General features: G+C 35.9%; 2 protein-coding genes across 2 annotated transcripts; both read right to left on the minus strand.

The window, feature by feature from the left end:
- Window positions 1-1,461: 1,461 nt before the first annotated feature.
- LOC137709323 (Nucleoside diphosphate kinase family protein) lies at window positions 1,462-4,131 on the minus strand. The gene is made up of 5 exons (XM_068448408.2): window positions 3,865-4,131; window positions 3,404-3,622; window positions 2,601-2,708; window positions 2,366-2,475; window positions 1,462-2,139 (listed from the first exon to the last, which is right to left on the minus strand). The coding sequence occupies exons 1-5, from the start codon at window positions 3,939-3,941 to the stop codon at window positions 2,108-2,110; spliced, it is 546 nt and encodes a 181-aa protein (XP_068304509.2). The 5' UTR covers window positions 3,942-4,131; the 3' UTR covers window positions 1,462-2,107.
- Window positions 4,132-4,830: 699 nt separating this feature from the next.
- On the minus strand, window positions 4,831-9,632 carry LOC137708471 (uncharacterized). Its single transcript, XM_068447555.2, has 12 exons — window positions 9,123-9,632; window positions 8,396-8,755; window positions 8,228-8,317; window positions 7,971-8,087; window positions 7,511-7,780; window positions 7,212-7,365; window positions 6,995-7,072; window positions 6,645-6,745; window positions 6,291-6,461; window positions 6,059-6,133; window positions 5,668-5,775; window positions 4,831-5,273 (listed from the first exon to the last, which is right to left on the minus strand). The coding sequence occupies exons 1-12, from the start codon at window positions 9,498-9,500 to the stop codon at window positions 4,938-4,940; spliced, it is 2,238 nt and encodes a 745-aa protein (XP_068303656.2). The 5' UTR covers window positions 9,501-9,632; the 3' UTR covers window positions 4,831-4,937.
- Window positions 9,633-13,697: the final 4,065 nt, after the last annotated feature.

Here is a 13,697-nt window from a genome sequence, read left to right on the forward strand (position 1 = left end):
TCTGCTCTTTTGGTGGCTTACGAGGAATCCACGACATATCTGACAGATTATCACCAGTGTAGGACCACCTCTGGGTGTGTTTAGTTAGTATTGGTTCCTTTGGACTACACTAGGCTCTCGGTGCTCTAAATATTATTTTTCACACTTACGCTTGCACATGTATGTTAATTACTTTGTTTAGTAGTTTGGTTTTTATTTATTCATACTTTTATTATTATCCTTTGTTTCCGCACTGTGCACATGACTATGTCACCCTCACGTGACAGCTAGCACGCCTTGATTTTAGGCCAGGGTGTGTCAATAAAAATAGAATTTAAAATAAATTAAAGCAACTATGTGAAATAGAAGTTATAGGAAAAAATGGAATTTAAAAAAAAAAATGAAACAAATTTTGTAAAATAAAAGTTATAGGAAAAAATAGAATTTAAAAAAAAAAATTAAAAATAGAAGTTATAGGAAAAATTTTGTCAATAAAAATAGAATTTAAAATAAATTAAAGCAACTATGTGAAATAGAAGTTATAGGAAAAAATGGAATTTAAAAAAAAAAATGAAACAAATTTTGTAAAATAAAAGTTATAGGAAAAAATAGAATTTAAAAAAATATATTAAAAATAGAAGTTATAGGAAAAATTTTGTCAATAAAAAATAATAATAAAACTATAAAAAAAAAATTTCAAATGCAACGGCTAGCTGACGTCAGCTAGCCGTTGCATTTGAATTTTTTTCTGGCCAGCCCTCTAGCCCTCTCCGATTTCGTGGGGCCCTCTCAGATTCCAGAGCCCTCTGGCCTAGCCCTTGGTTGGAGACGGTTTTCGGGCGATTTTCGGCCCTCTGGCACTCTGGACCCTTTGGTTGGAGATGGCCTAACATTTTGAAGTTTACAAAAATGTATTTTGGCAATACAGAACACCCACACTTTAAGATGAAGAAAGTTATGGTTTCACACAAACTAATTGACAATATGAAGAGTGGTCCAATTACTATAAGCACATGCAAGGTCTCGTGTCTCCCCAATGTGGGATTCACTCTCTCAACATGATCCCTTATGTGTGGCAATTTACGTGTGACGTTTTTTCAAGTCTAACAAGTGAACAACACAAACGGAGTGATATGGAACACATGTGGCCATTGAGTTTCACATGCGAGACAACTTGCCCGGATACCATGAAGAAAGTTAAAGTTCTATCATAAAATCAATTGATAATATAAAAAGTAACTCAATTACTTATAATATTATTTATACGTATATTCAAAATCTTCTTGGTGTAATAAAAAATTTGGGAAACAGATACGGAGATAGAAGTGATAGATTGTACAACTTTTGCCACAGGTTTTGAATAATAACTTCAGTAGTGGTCAGTACTGAAAAATATTCAACCCAGCCTTCCGACACCACAGTAATTTACCGGCTTTAACCTCCCACTATTAATATGTTGTGATCAGTACTGAAAAATAAAAGTTCATTGGGAAATTGATTAAAATAAAAGTTCATGGGAAAACTGGCAGCCTCTTACAAGTTTCAGGAGGAGGCAATCAGCAAATAACTCAAAATAAAATGTTGGCAGCAAATACAGTGATTTCAAAAAAAAAATGTCAATCTGGATCACACGTTCCAATACGAATCCATTTACATAAATTGTCTATATCGAAGTCCAACATTAACATATCAGACGGTATAACATGAGCACATTCCCCTCGTGTACATGTATACAACAATGGATGCAAATTATCACCTGACGAACTGTGTCCCGAAGGTGAAACTGGATTGAGATATGGGGAAGAAAACTGATGTTTTCAACACATCTGAGGTGAATAACAATAAAAAAATAAGAAAAACATCGCTTAGGAAGCTCCATGTGATATCCGGCCTGTGATACTTAACAACTTTAATAGATAAGATCATATGTAAGTCATGAGAAAAGAGCAGAGTTGATCGAACCCGAGATTGAAGAGATTTGTACGATGTAGCAATTGGTAACAGAGGGCCTAACTGTCATAAAGAATTGGCACAAGAGTTGTCCTTGTCCTTCTGGACATTGTGTGGAACAATCGAATGTAAACAGCCTTTTCTAAGACAGGTTGTTCTGCTTTTGAGCTTTCATTGACTACAATTCGTCATGCTCCATGCTTCCGCTGCCTGTCAAAAGAAAGACGCAGCATGCACTTATGAGACACTTGAGGTTGGTAATAAACAAGAGAATCGTTTCTTTTTTACTTCAGAACTCAGTTCAGAATTTTGTTTAGCATAGTGAAACAACACTTTCGAGTTTGTGCTCTAGTTGTTAGATCATTGTCTTCTATGGAAAAATGTTTGTAGGTATGCTGAAATCCAAAACTACCATCAAAAGGGAGAAAGATTTTACCTGGAGACTTTTCTTTGAAGAAAAATGAGATCTCTCGTTGAGCTGATAGAAGAGAATCCGACCCATGAACACAGTTTCTTTGTAAATCCTTCCCGCACAATGCTCTTATGCTGGGGGAAAAAAAAGGAACTAATCAGGACATCCAGCACGGAAATGGATACACGGTTAAGTTGTACTATGAAATTTAAGAAAGAGTTAACAAGTATAAAGACGATTAAACAATAACATAAAACACCTGTTGGGATGAGTAATCTTTGCTTTACTTGCATCAGTTGGGCCAATTAAAGTGCGCCAATCTGCAACAGCGTTTTCCTTCTCCAAAACCATAATCAATACTGGTCCACTGTTAAAGTAATGAGTGGGAGGAGGAGAGAGAAGACAACATCGTAATGCAGCAACAACAAAACATCACACTCATAATATTTCGGTCTTCTGATTAAAACAAGGAAATATTTGCTAGAACGGAACTATGTTGTATTGCAAAAGCTAGAATAGGAGGGGTAGGCCTTGCAATAAAGACTTCTCATAATTGAAAACTCGGGAAGAACCTCAACATCCCACAAAACTAGCTCTAATAAGCTTCCGATCATTCTCGTACGTATAAATAGCTCATGTGTGAGATGAATTCAGATTGCCATGGTAAGGCACTGAGTGAACAATGATGCCTTGTTTTGATCAGTTATTACGAAGTGAATACGTTGCATATCTATGCTTATACATAAGTTAAGCAGTTTTGTTTGCTACAGTTCATTGGCATATGTTCACGGGCAATGAATGCATATATGTGTGTTTCGAGTAGATGCCAGCAAAGACAAGAAAGATACATGTTGACATGTAAATTACTATCATAGAGTAAGAAAGATGTGAAAGCGAGACGGAAACATAAACAAAGCAAAACCATCAAAGACGTTTAAGTCAATCGGCCATACATCACAAGAAACAACTGATATGAAGCTTGCAAAGATTAAACATCCAAACATATTGATCTAGCAATTAGCCAAGAAAACTAAGAATAATTTCCATGAGTTCAACAGATACCTTGTCATGTACTTGACTAGGTCAGAAAAGAAGCTCCTCGAAGAATGCTCGGCATAGAAGCTCATTGCAGCGTCCTCGTCAAGTTGGACGAGCCTTTCGTTGAGGATTCTAAAACCAGAATCCGAAATAGCGTTCTTTATCTTATCAGTGTAGTTATCATACAACCCATCTGGCTTTATTATTGCTAATGTCATCTCCTTCTCTGCAGTTGCATCAGACCTATACTTTTACAAAACATTAAATCAAAGACCCGTTAGGAAATACTACTCAAATACATATAGCAAGCAGTTCTACTCACGAGCGTTTTTGCTAAAAGTGCTTTTATTAGAAGCACGTCGAAATTTGTATAGAAAACTGAAGTGCTTCCTGGAAAAGCACTTTCAGTGTAATCTCAGCCTCCAAACATGGCGTTATTATTAGTAATCAAAAGGGAAACTTGAAAACTTTAGATTCGGGGTTACCTGGAAGGGAGAGACAGAGAGACCACAAAGCCGATCAAGAGAAAGTTAGAGACGAACGAAACCACTCTGGGGAGCATCTTGTGATTGAAACCAGCAGTGGATTCACTGTAATAGCAATCGAATTAGTTGCTGCACAATGACACAATAAACAGAATCAGATAATTGGCTGTTTGGTTGCCGACAAAAAAATTCAGTGAAGATTGATGCTTTTCGATCTCAGAGGGAGAGAGATTTAATTTTCTCGGCATCCAAACAGAAGGTTGGTATGGACTAGAAAGAAAAGGAAAAGGGTGGGGTGGGGGCGGGAAAGGGCAAAAAAAGGGACAAACCAGAAAATTGTGAGGTTTGGAGTTTGGACTGGCTAATGACAACTATCGAAAAACCGTAAACTCTGAACCGGACTTGAAATTATTTGACTCCCAATTACCTTCTCGTTGAGTTTATAGGTCGGAAGTTCGGTCAAACCATGTGAACGTGCGAGTTTTGAAGTTTGACTTATATAGGCGATGATTTTAAAATTAAATTATTATAATGTAGCTCAAATCATTTGTCTTTAATATAAATATATCATTATATTAAAAAAAAAATACACTAATGATTTTGTGTATTTGAACTTTCATTATTGTGGAATTCAGGCACTTATCACGAACTCATTTGAAATGGCATTTAAAACGATGATAAAAGATGATTATTGTGAAGTGCTAACAATGCCTTTGAAATGTTTGGTCTCTTGTGTCTTGCATTAAACTAGATACACTCATTAGATTTAATATATCTTGAAGCCAGAAATGGACGTCAGTTTTTAAGAAAGGGATATGTTTAATTCATGATTAATCTTCAAGTTCAACAATATTTGAAAGTCGCCATCCGTTCCTGCTTCAACATGTCTCTAAGTCTAATAAATGCAGCCATACGCACCAAACGAGGCCTAAAGAAAATACAACACATATGATAGAGAAACTTCGATTAGAAGAAGAAATTTCATCATATATTAAAAACACAACAGATGTTATATACAAACATAAGATTCTTCTGCTTGGCTCTTCAATTCCTTGATATACTATATCGTTACATCATCCTGCGAATAGTTCATAGCAACAATTCAGGCACTCAAAGCAGGCAAGGGCAGTGCAGACTTGTGTGAGAACAATTGCGCACTGGTTGTTCATGTGCGAACAAGTCCTAATGAAACACATGCAACAGACGCGGTCAAGTACTCGGCTGCAGCAGTTGGAAGCCGCGTTCACCAACATTTCTGTGGCATCAGCCGGCTTTTCTTCTTCACTTCCCGGTGCTTTGTTCTGGACCGTTGCAGTCATGTTACCAAAGCCAAAACCCAGGTTTCCGAGGATTATCACCTTCTGGCTATTCGACTCTGGCTTCTTCCACTGAGTAATTTTGTTGTAGACCTACTTGAAAGTTGGAAGCAATTAGATTACGTCTATTATTTTTTGCTAAGCAATAAGGGAACTTCAATGCGAGCGTTAACTGGTTATAAACTCAAAAGCATCATCCATGAACTCAGTTACTTATTTTGAGATTATTAGAGAGAGAATAATGAATTCAAGCTTCATATAATGGCGAGACTCTGGTAGGAGGTGGATTTAGATAGGATGTAATAAAGTAACTTAGATAACTTTATCTTAGAAGGGTCACAGCCTAAACGAATTCATGACAGAACACTTTCTCTGCAGATCACTAACAAGGAACTCAAGAGAACCCTTTATCGACCTAGAAAAGAACAAGGTAGGTATGACTAGCAAACATCATATAAGAAACACGGGAAGAGCTAAAGATGCATACCTCTTGGATCATAACTGATTCCGGTGCTTTCTTCCCCTCATTAGTCAGCAATAGTATCATGCAAGTGTACTCAGATGGAACCCCGGTTTGTTTGCTCAATTTAGAAACCTAGAAGCAAAGCAGGTTGAACAATTGTAGTGGATGTCAAAAGAGTACATAAATCCGAACTTCTACCAACAAAATAATTAAGAAAATCGTCGTTTTTCTATAAACTCTGAATCATAATTAGCATGAAATTTGACTAAGAAAAACTCGTGAGGGTTATGGTTAGATAAGGTAGAGATAGGGAATCGGTGCAGTTGCAGAAGAGCATCCAGCCAGTCTTGCTTATCTAGGATTCAATGACAGAAGGATTCATCAAACTCCAACCAAAAAAAGAAAGAAAAAAAACCTTCTCTTCAAGCTCTTTACTTCCCAATAACCATGCATGAGCTGTAAGCATGTCAATGTGCCTTCTTGCAAGCACCTGTTCCAGAAAAAAAGCAGGTAAATGAGTCCATTTCTTTGATTTGAAGAGAAAAGAAGGCATAAGTTCATCAATACCAAAAGTACTTGCAGGGAAGTAAAAAGGGCAGGCAGATCATTGCTTACTGTGATTCTACATAACATTTTCAATTTCTTACCTGATCAAGTGGAATATCCTTAGATCTTTGCACTTTCAAGTCTATAACAAAATTGCTCATATCAGCCAAGGTACCACGAACTTTAATGGAATCGGGAAAGCTTCCCTCGTATCTGCCTGACATGATCAATGGACTTCCAGATGAAAGGTCTGGGATATGAGATGGATACCGCTGCAAGGAGCAACAGAAAAGTACAACATGCCGCTATGCAGTTAGAAATTGGAATGAAAAAATTGTTAGACGAAAAAGTAGTAATATTTAAAGTCCTCCTAGCAAAATAGACTCTAATATCATTAAACCTCGAGATACAAAATGGGACACAAAATTTCAGCCAAAGGCCCAAGACCAGCATACCTCAAGTGAATCAAGAGAGTCTAAAGCATCCACGGTTATATTGGCAAGAATCACTGACGATGCACTTGTGAATAACCTTTGCATTTTATAGTCAATTGACTCTGCAACGAAAGAATATATTTAAGTATATAATACTATATATTAATAGCTTAATACATGTAGGAAGAGAGAGAGAGAGAGAGGGGGAGAGAGAGAGAGAGAGAGAGAGAGAATTCCTTAGTTTGAGACCATCACACAAGATCAGCATCATTACTAATAAAACACATACTTATCGTATTTTGTATTGACAACTTATTATTTTGGTGAACAATGATGAAATTACAGTTAAAAGAAAGGGGGAAGGAACTGACCTGAATCATAAGCAGCATCATAGTAGCCCTTCCCAATTTGGGCTAGCATTTGCAGGAAGTAATGGTCACAATATAAACCTGTCAAGATATTTCAGGAAAACTAAGTTACAAATTCTAGAAAGGAAGAGTAATACGATCGTCAATATTTTAATAGTCATCAAACTAAACGATCTTGATCCAAAAAAAAATCCAACAAGTAAAGGAACAATACCCTTACCTATGCCAAGAGTAGATATGCGAGGACAAACTGAACCTGCACTTGCATAACCTTCCATAAAAGTGCAAATCTCCCTCTCATTTTCAACTGCCCCGTCAGTTATGAGAAAGATGAAGGGAAGTGAATCAACCGTCTTGGCCAACAATATCATAGCCTAAAACAAATCAGACCACAGGATACAAAATCAGATGCTCTTCAAAGAGTGTGCATGCTGTTGAAATCGATTAGACAGAAATCATTTCGAAATATGCATGAATGCACAGTGGTAACTAGGAGGACATGTTTAACATTTGGGGTACCTCTCTGAAGGGAAGCAAGATATTTGTACCACCATTCGCAATAAGATTGGCGTCAACCCAGTTCTTAGCTTTTAGCATTGCCTCATTTGTTGCCAACTCCATTGATGATGAGAATAAGTGAACCCCTCCATTGAAAGCTATTATGTTGAAAGTATCTTCTCGGTTGAGATTAGAAAGTGATGCCAACAGTGCATTCTTTGCATTTTCAAGAGGGTCTCCCAGCATGCTTCCACTCATATCAACAATGAATATAACTTGCCTTTTAAAAACCTATAAATTCAGCAATATAAAGTTAGAATTACCATGGCATAAGGCCGTAAAAGTCCGTTTAATAATAAAAAAAATTATTTGGGACATGGAACTGGAAAATTCACCATCTAATGCGAATGATTATCCCATTACAACCTCAATGCAACATTATATAAAATTAGAATGAAATAGGTGTTAGCGCTAAACGAACCCTTCTAATCTGGGTATTCCCTGGCATCAGATAGAAGTAGAACATCTCCCTATCATCAAAATCACGAAGCGTTGGAGATTGCAAGAACACACCACCATACAAGTCATTTGTATGAACCTGTAAATACAGTTTCCATTCAAGATGAAAAAACACATATCATGATCGCTCTGTGACCATCATTTTCCCAAAAAACTTCTCACAAAGTGATGCATATCGCAAAATTCATTAATAACACAAGCATTGATTCAAAGCCTTACAGTGTATGAAAAACTAAAGGCCGCATTTGACCATGATTGTACCTCTGCTTCATATGAAAAACTCAATCTACCGCTTTGGCGCCTCACTTCCTACAAAATCAGTAGTCGGTAATCAGTATCACTTCACATACATCCAAGGACTATGTGGAACTTACGAAAATGATTTACCTTAAGAGGGTGGCTGGTACTTTTACATGAAACGTCTATGTTAGTACCGACATTCACATTCAACAAAATCTTTTCCCGCTTTGAAATTTTCCTCCCAACGGGATTGACATATGCCGGAAAACGAAAAGGTACACTGAGGGAGAACTGGCCATCATGATACAACAATTTCTGAGACCATCTGATCTTGAATGAAAGTAATGAGCCTCCATCAACCTGTGGGACTTTCAAGGTGTATGCCTGGCGTTTCAGAAAGTAACCATCTTGGCCTACTTTCTCCACATTTCTTGGGTCCTCCGCCACGATCAGCTGAGTCCGATATGATCTTCCGGCGGCCTCAGCCTCAACACCTAGAAGTGAACCCTGTTAGCCAAATCATGTTTTTTTCTTGAGAATTTAAAAATATAGCCTATAAATCTTCATATTACAAATAATTAGGTACCAAAATATCAAAAAAAAAAAAATATATATATATATATATATATATATTATTTAAGTCCTTCCATTTCCAATTTCAAGCCTTCAATTAACTTAATTCAGATTAATCACTAATACAAATTTCTTTTCTTTTTTTTACTGAATCCGAAAAAATAAACAAATTACATTAACTTAATCTAGATTAATTAGTAGCACAAATTTCTTCCCTTATTTTTTACTATTTCAAAAAAATACACAAATTTCAAAAGATAAAAAGCTTTCAATGGTCAACGTAAGTCAAAAGTCCCACTACCTGCTCGCCCATCGGCACGGCCAAGCGACACTCGCACCTTTTCGCGGCGGAAACACAATGAACGCGCCACGTGCCGCTCACGGTAACAAACGCAGTGTCCAGATAAACCTCGATCTCCATACCTATCCCGTGCATATGCAAAGGTATCAACGCGGGCGGTTGACACAGGCCGTGGACGTACGGCTGGTAGCTCGGAATGTCCGGATTATCAACGATTTCCGGGTCGGAAACCACCGCGTACACCATGGGAGCCTCCGGAAAATAAGACTTGGATGACCTCTTCATCTCCGACGGATTGGGGACCGACTCCTTGCCGTAGAACACCCGCTTGGAGAGGCCGAGGCCGTACTCGACGGAGCTGGTGAACTCGACAGCCATTTCGCCGGAAACTTAGGGTTTTGAGAGCTGGAGAGAGAGGTGGTGAGATGGTTTGGAAGGAGAAGGTGTGAGGTTTGCGAAGGTAAGCTTTCCGCTTTTGGCTTTGGAAGGCAGTCAAAGAGAAAAAAAGATTAATTTTTTAATTAATTGTGGGTTTAATGAGTATTTAATGGTGAAAGTGGCAATTAATGTCAGACATGTTTCTGTCAGTGGTGGGTTTCTTCTGTAGCAGAACTTTTCACGACAAAAAGACAAATCGGTGGGGCACAAGTCTTGTACGTTGAGGGATAGATATGGTGTCTCGAGGTAGATGCTGAGATCGTGTGCCCGCTACTGGGACCCTGCCACGTCTGTAAATTCTCTACGGAGAAGCAGCCAAACGACCACTGCAGAGAGATTAAAACTTTAAAATAAATTATATGATATTGTTAATTGAGTTTTGATTAACGAATTGTTTTCCTATTGGACAAATCAATAACTTTGTTAGACTGCAGTTCAAACAATTTTGGTCATGCTAAAAACATTGAGATTTCCAAATTTGTTTTTACATGAAAGTAAAAATGTTTATGCGTTACAAATGCACTTTTTTATAGTCCTATATTGTATTATTATAAATTATTTTTTAGTATGTCGTGGTAAAAATTAGGATGGTGCGGAAGCAATTCTCATATACTATTATTGTGATATGGTTCAATCAAAAGATGCGAAATGATTGTATTTTTAAGAGAATAACTTGGCATTTGACAAGAATACTAAAGTTGAGTAAGGTGATTATCCAATTAAGAAACCGTTAGATAGAGTCATTAAGCTTCGTTGCCTTAATGGGAAGGGAAGAATGTTTGAATTGGAGTTTAATGTCATTGTTGGTATAGGTAAGGAGGGGATACCTAGCTTTTGATGTCTTAGTTTCATAGTTTGGGATTTCTTTGCACTCGTTGCCAAAAACATTGATAAACTAAAGATAATTGTTTTACTGTTGTGGCTTAAATTTAACTGAAGGGTAGACAGAGGATGCAGCAGTAGAAAACAGAGAAAAGAGAGGTGTAGGGAAGTTCTGTGTGTGTCTTTTCCTCTGCTTGGTGCTTTTATTTATAGTAAACTAACATGTTTACTTGCCCTTCTAGTAAAAAAGCCTAAGATATTCTAGGTTACATAAGAATTAATCTTAAATACAATTTACTATGATTTACGCAATCATACATGTGCTATAATTTTTATTACAACATTTAATAGTTTATATAAAATGAAATATGTGTTTCTAATTAATTGACCAAAATAATTAAAAGTGTATACACCAAACCAATAACATTTTCATTAATCTACTGAAAACAACTAAGAGAATATGATGATGGTTTGTCGGTGGGATTAAGCTAATAATTTCTTTAACCCAACAACTTGACTTCAACTTTGTCAAAAGCTTCTTTTGCAATAGACTAATATATATGATTATTTCTCCCGTTTAATGTGTTTATTCTTAAATCGACAAAAAAGAAAATATAAGGACCTATTTGGTATCTTATTTAAAATTTTTTATCATTTCTTAAAACATTTCTTGAAAACAATTTTTTTTAAGACTCAAAAACTTGATTAGTTTGTGATTTAAAATTTTTAAATCTTACGACTTAAACTAGACAAAAAGATCCAAAAAGAGGGGATCGCAGGAGAGGGAGAAAGAGAAGAGAGGAGAAAAGAAAACAAAAGATGATTGAAGGAAAGAGTAAGAAGGGAGAGGATCAGACGAGATAGAGAGGAAGAGAAGTGAGAGAAAATAGAGAGATTGATTTGGAGTGAGAGGAGAGGAGGGAGAGAAAAGAAATAAGTGAGTTTAAGTTTAAAACTTTAAAAACTCAATTTTAATGTTTAATAGACTGTATTTTTTTAGTTAGTTTTAAGTTCAATTTTTTAAAATAGTTCTACCAAACAAGTTTTAAATGCCTAAAACTTGAAAATTGTTTTTGAGTTTAAAAAGTTGAATTCAATTAGAATACCAAACAGGCCCAAAGATTTTAAAATTCATAATGTTGGAATATGATTATGATAACATGGTTTTCACAATATGTGTAATCATGCACTTTCCATACCCTTGTGTCATGATGGTTTACGGGCTGTTCAAGAGCTCTGACACCAAACATTCAATTCAATAAGCAATAAAGAAGTTCATAGAATGAAGGGAATTCTTCATCTTGTTTTACTAGTTCTTATGTTGTGGTTTAAGGAGACAAAAACTTTTCTTTTCTCATTGATTTGTTACTAAGTGAACTGACGGCAGCAGCACGAGTTATACCTCTCTCTTAAACTAAGCCCCGATTCACAACCCTAAGTGAAGGGACAATAGCGGAGTTCATTTTCTTGCATTCCTAAGTATTTGAACAACTCCTCTTTCTTCAATTGTGAAGCAAATTCTAAGCCATCCTATACTTGGAGAAGCATTCTCAGGGGGAAGGACATTCTAAAGATGGGAAGTCAATGGGTAATTTGGAATGGGAAAAGAAAAAAATTCTGGCTTGACTGGTGGATTGGTGAAGGTCCACTGGTGGACGTTGCAACCCAGCAAATTCCACCTGCTAATTTTAATGCTCAGGGCTGTGATTATATTGAGGAAGATGGAAATTTGAAGTATGAAGGTACACCAAAACATTGGTGTACTAATATACATATGATTGTAGTGAACTAAGTCAATTAATTAAGAAAGAAAATAATATAATTATTTATTTATTTAATTAATTAATTCTAAAGAATATGAACAACTGTATTTCAACGAGAAATGTAACTTTCTTTGAAGAATACAATTCCTCTAAAGGGTATTTCATCTCTATATATTCACCAAATTTCTTTTTGTCAAGGTAATTCAATTTCATTCTCTCTGTCTCTAATTCATATTTTTCACATCATCTTGTGAACAATAGTTTAAGCGACACCGGTTTTTAATCATGTGAATTACCCCATTACTATCGCATAAACCTATGGTAGTGAAAAAGCCACGAAAACCTCACTCTATAAATATGGAAAGGACCACATCTTAGAACGTCACCTTCAAATCTTCAACAATGATATTGTCCGGCCAAACCGCTTATTTTGGTAGGTGGTCGCGGATCGTGTACGAACGCGATCGCCGTTGTCTGCCGCGTGGCCGGTGGTCCATCGCTTGGAAAATTTGCCACCATAAACATGTGGATTTGACGTTGTTTTATAGTGTGAACTGAACTACTGATTTGATTTATGTTGTTTTAACTTTATGGGATGTTCACTTTTGTTATAGGACTTTTTGCTCGTTGCACTTTTGTTCTTAATGTTAGCACCATCAGTTAAATTTGTGAAATAAAACAATGAGTAATGATTTTTTTTTAAACAAACGATATTATTTACACAGATTATATGAAGAGGAAGGAATGTGGACTTAGCCTTACAATGGACTAACAATTATATGATTTAAATTTACATTTGACAAGAATTGAATATAAGACATCTCACTTACAAGTGAAGTAAAGAGGAACATTACCGGACAATGTTAGGATGATCAAATTTTTAAGTTAAATTTGTAAACTAATGATGTGACAATTGATAACTGAATTATTAGTTAAGCGTTTATTAACGTACTTATTTATTATTTGTTACACATCATTTGGTTTGAAATTTTAATTTTCCTAATATTATCGTAAAAGAAATTTCAATTCAAATTTTTTATTGGTCAATTATTCTGTTTTAACATGACTCTTCTAACTACGCACAAAAAGAGATGAACAAAATAACCTTTATTTCTTTATTTTTTTGTCGACTAACAAAATCCAAATGAACATTGACAAACACGTAGTATATAATAGGTATATCGTCACATAAAATAGAAAAGAAGGATATTAACCGGACATCAACCATTGCATATGTTGGTGCTAAGTTACTAAGGCTATCTCCAACTGCAGGAGAGTCAAATGGCTTGTTTTAGCCCTATAGATCTATAAAAAATTAATATTTTAATGAACAGTGACATGCTATATTTCTTACCGTCTCTAATCTAGAGGCCAGAGGGCCATAGGCCAAACATAGCCTTGTGACAAAAAATCATCTCCAACCGAGGGGGCCAAAGGGTCATAGGGTCAAACATAATTTATTATTTTAATTTTAAAACTACAACAACTTAAATTTTAAAAATACAACTTAAATTTAAAAATTATAACTTAAATTTAAAAACTACAATAATTT

Source organism: Pyrus communis, chromosome 17 (genome assembly GCF_041283825.1).
Source record: "Pyrus communis isolate YQ-2024b chromosome 17, ASM4128382v1, whole genome shotgun sequence".
NCBI classification, from domain to species: domain Eukaryota; kingdom Viridiplantae; phylum Streptophyta; class Magnoliopsida; order Rosales; family Rosaceae; genus Pyrus; species Pyrus communis.

Coding starts and splice junctions, on each gene's coding strand:
- LOC137709323 (XM_068448408.2), bottom strand. CDS start 3,941: ATGCTCCCCAGAGTGGTTTCGTTCGTCTCTAACTTTCTCTTGATCGGC. Junction 3,623..3,864: donor TCTCTGTCTCTCCCTTCCAG/GTAACCCCGAAT, acceptor GTAAAAGTATAG/GTCTGATGCAACTGCAGAGA. Junction 2,709..3,403: donor CTAGTCAAGTACATGACAAG/GTATCTGTTGAA, acceptor TTACTTTAACAG/TGGACCAGTATTGATTATGG.
- LOC137708471 (XM_068447555.2), bottom strand. CDS start 9,500: ATGGCTGTCGAGTTCACCAGCTCCGTCGAGTACGGCCTCGGCCTCTCC. Junction 6,462..6,644: donor ACTCTCTTGATTCACTTGAG/GTATGCTGGTCT, acceptor TGCTCCTTGCAG/CGGTATCCATCTCATATCCC. Junction 5,274..5,667: donor AATCAGTTATGATCCAAGAG/GTATGCATCTTT, acceptor ACTTTCAAGTAG/GTCTACAACAAAATTACTCA.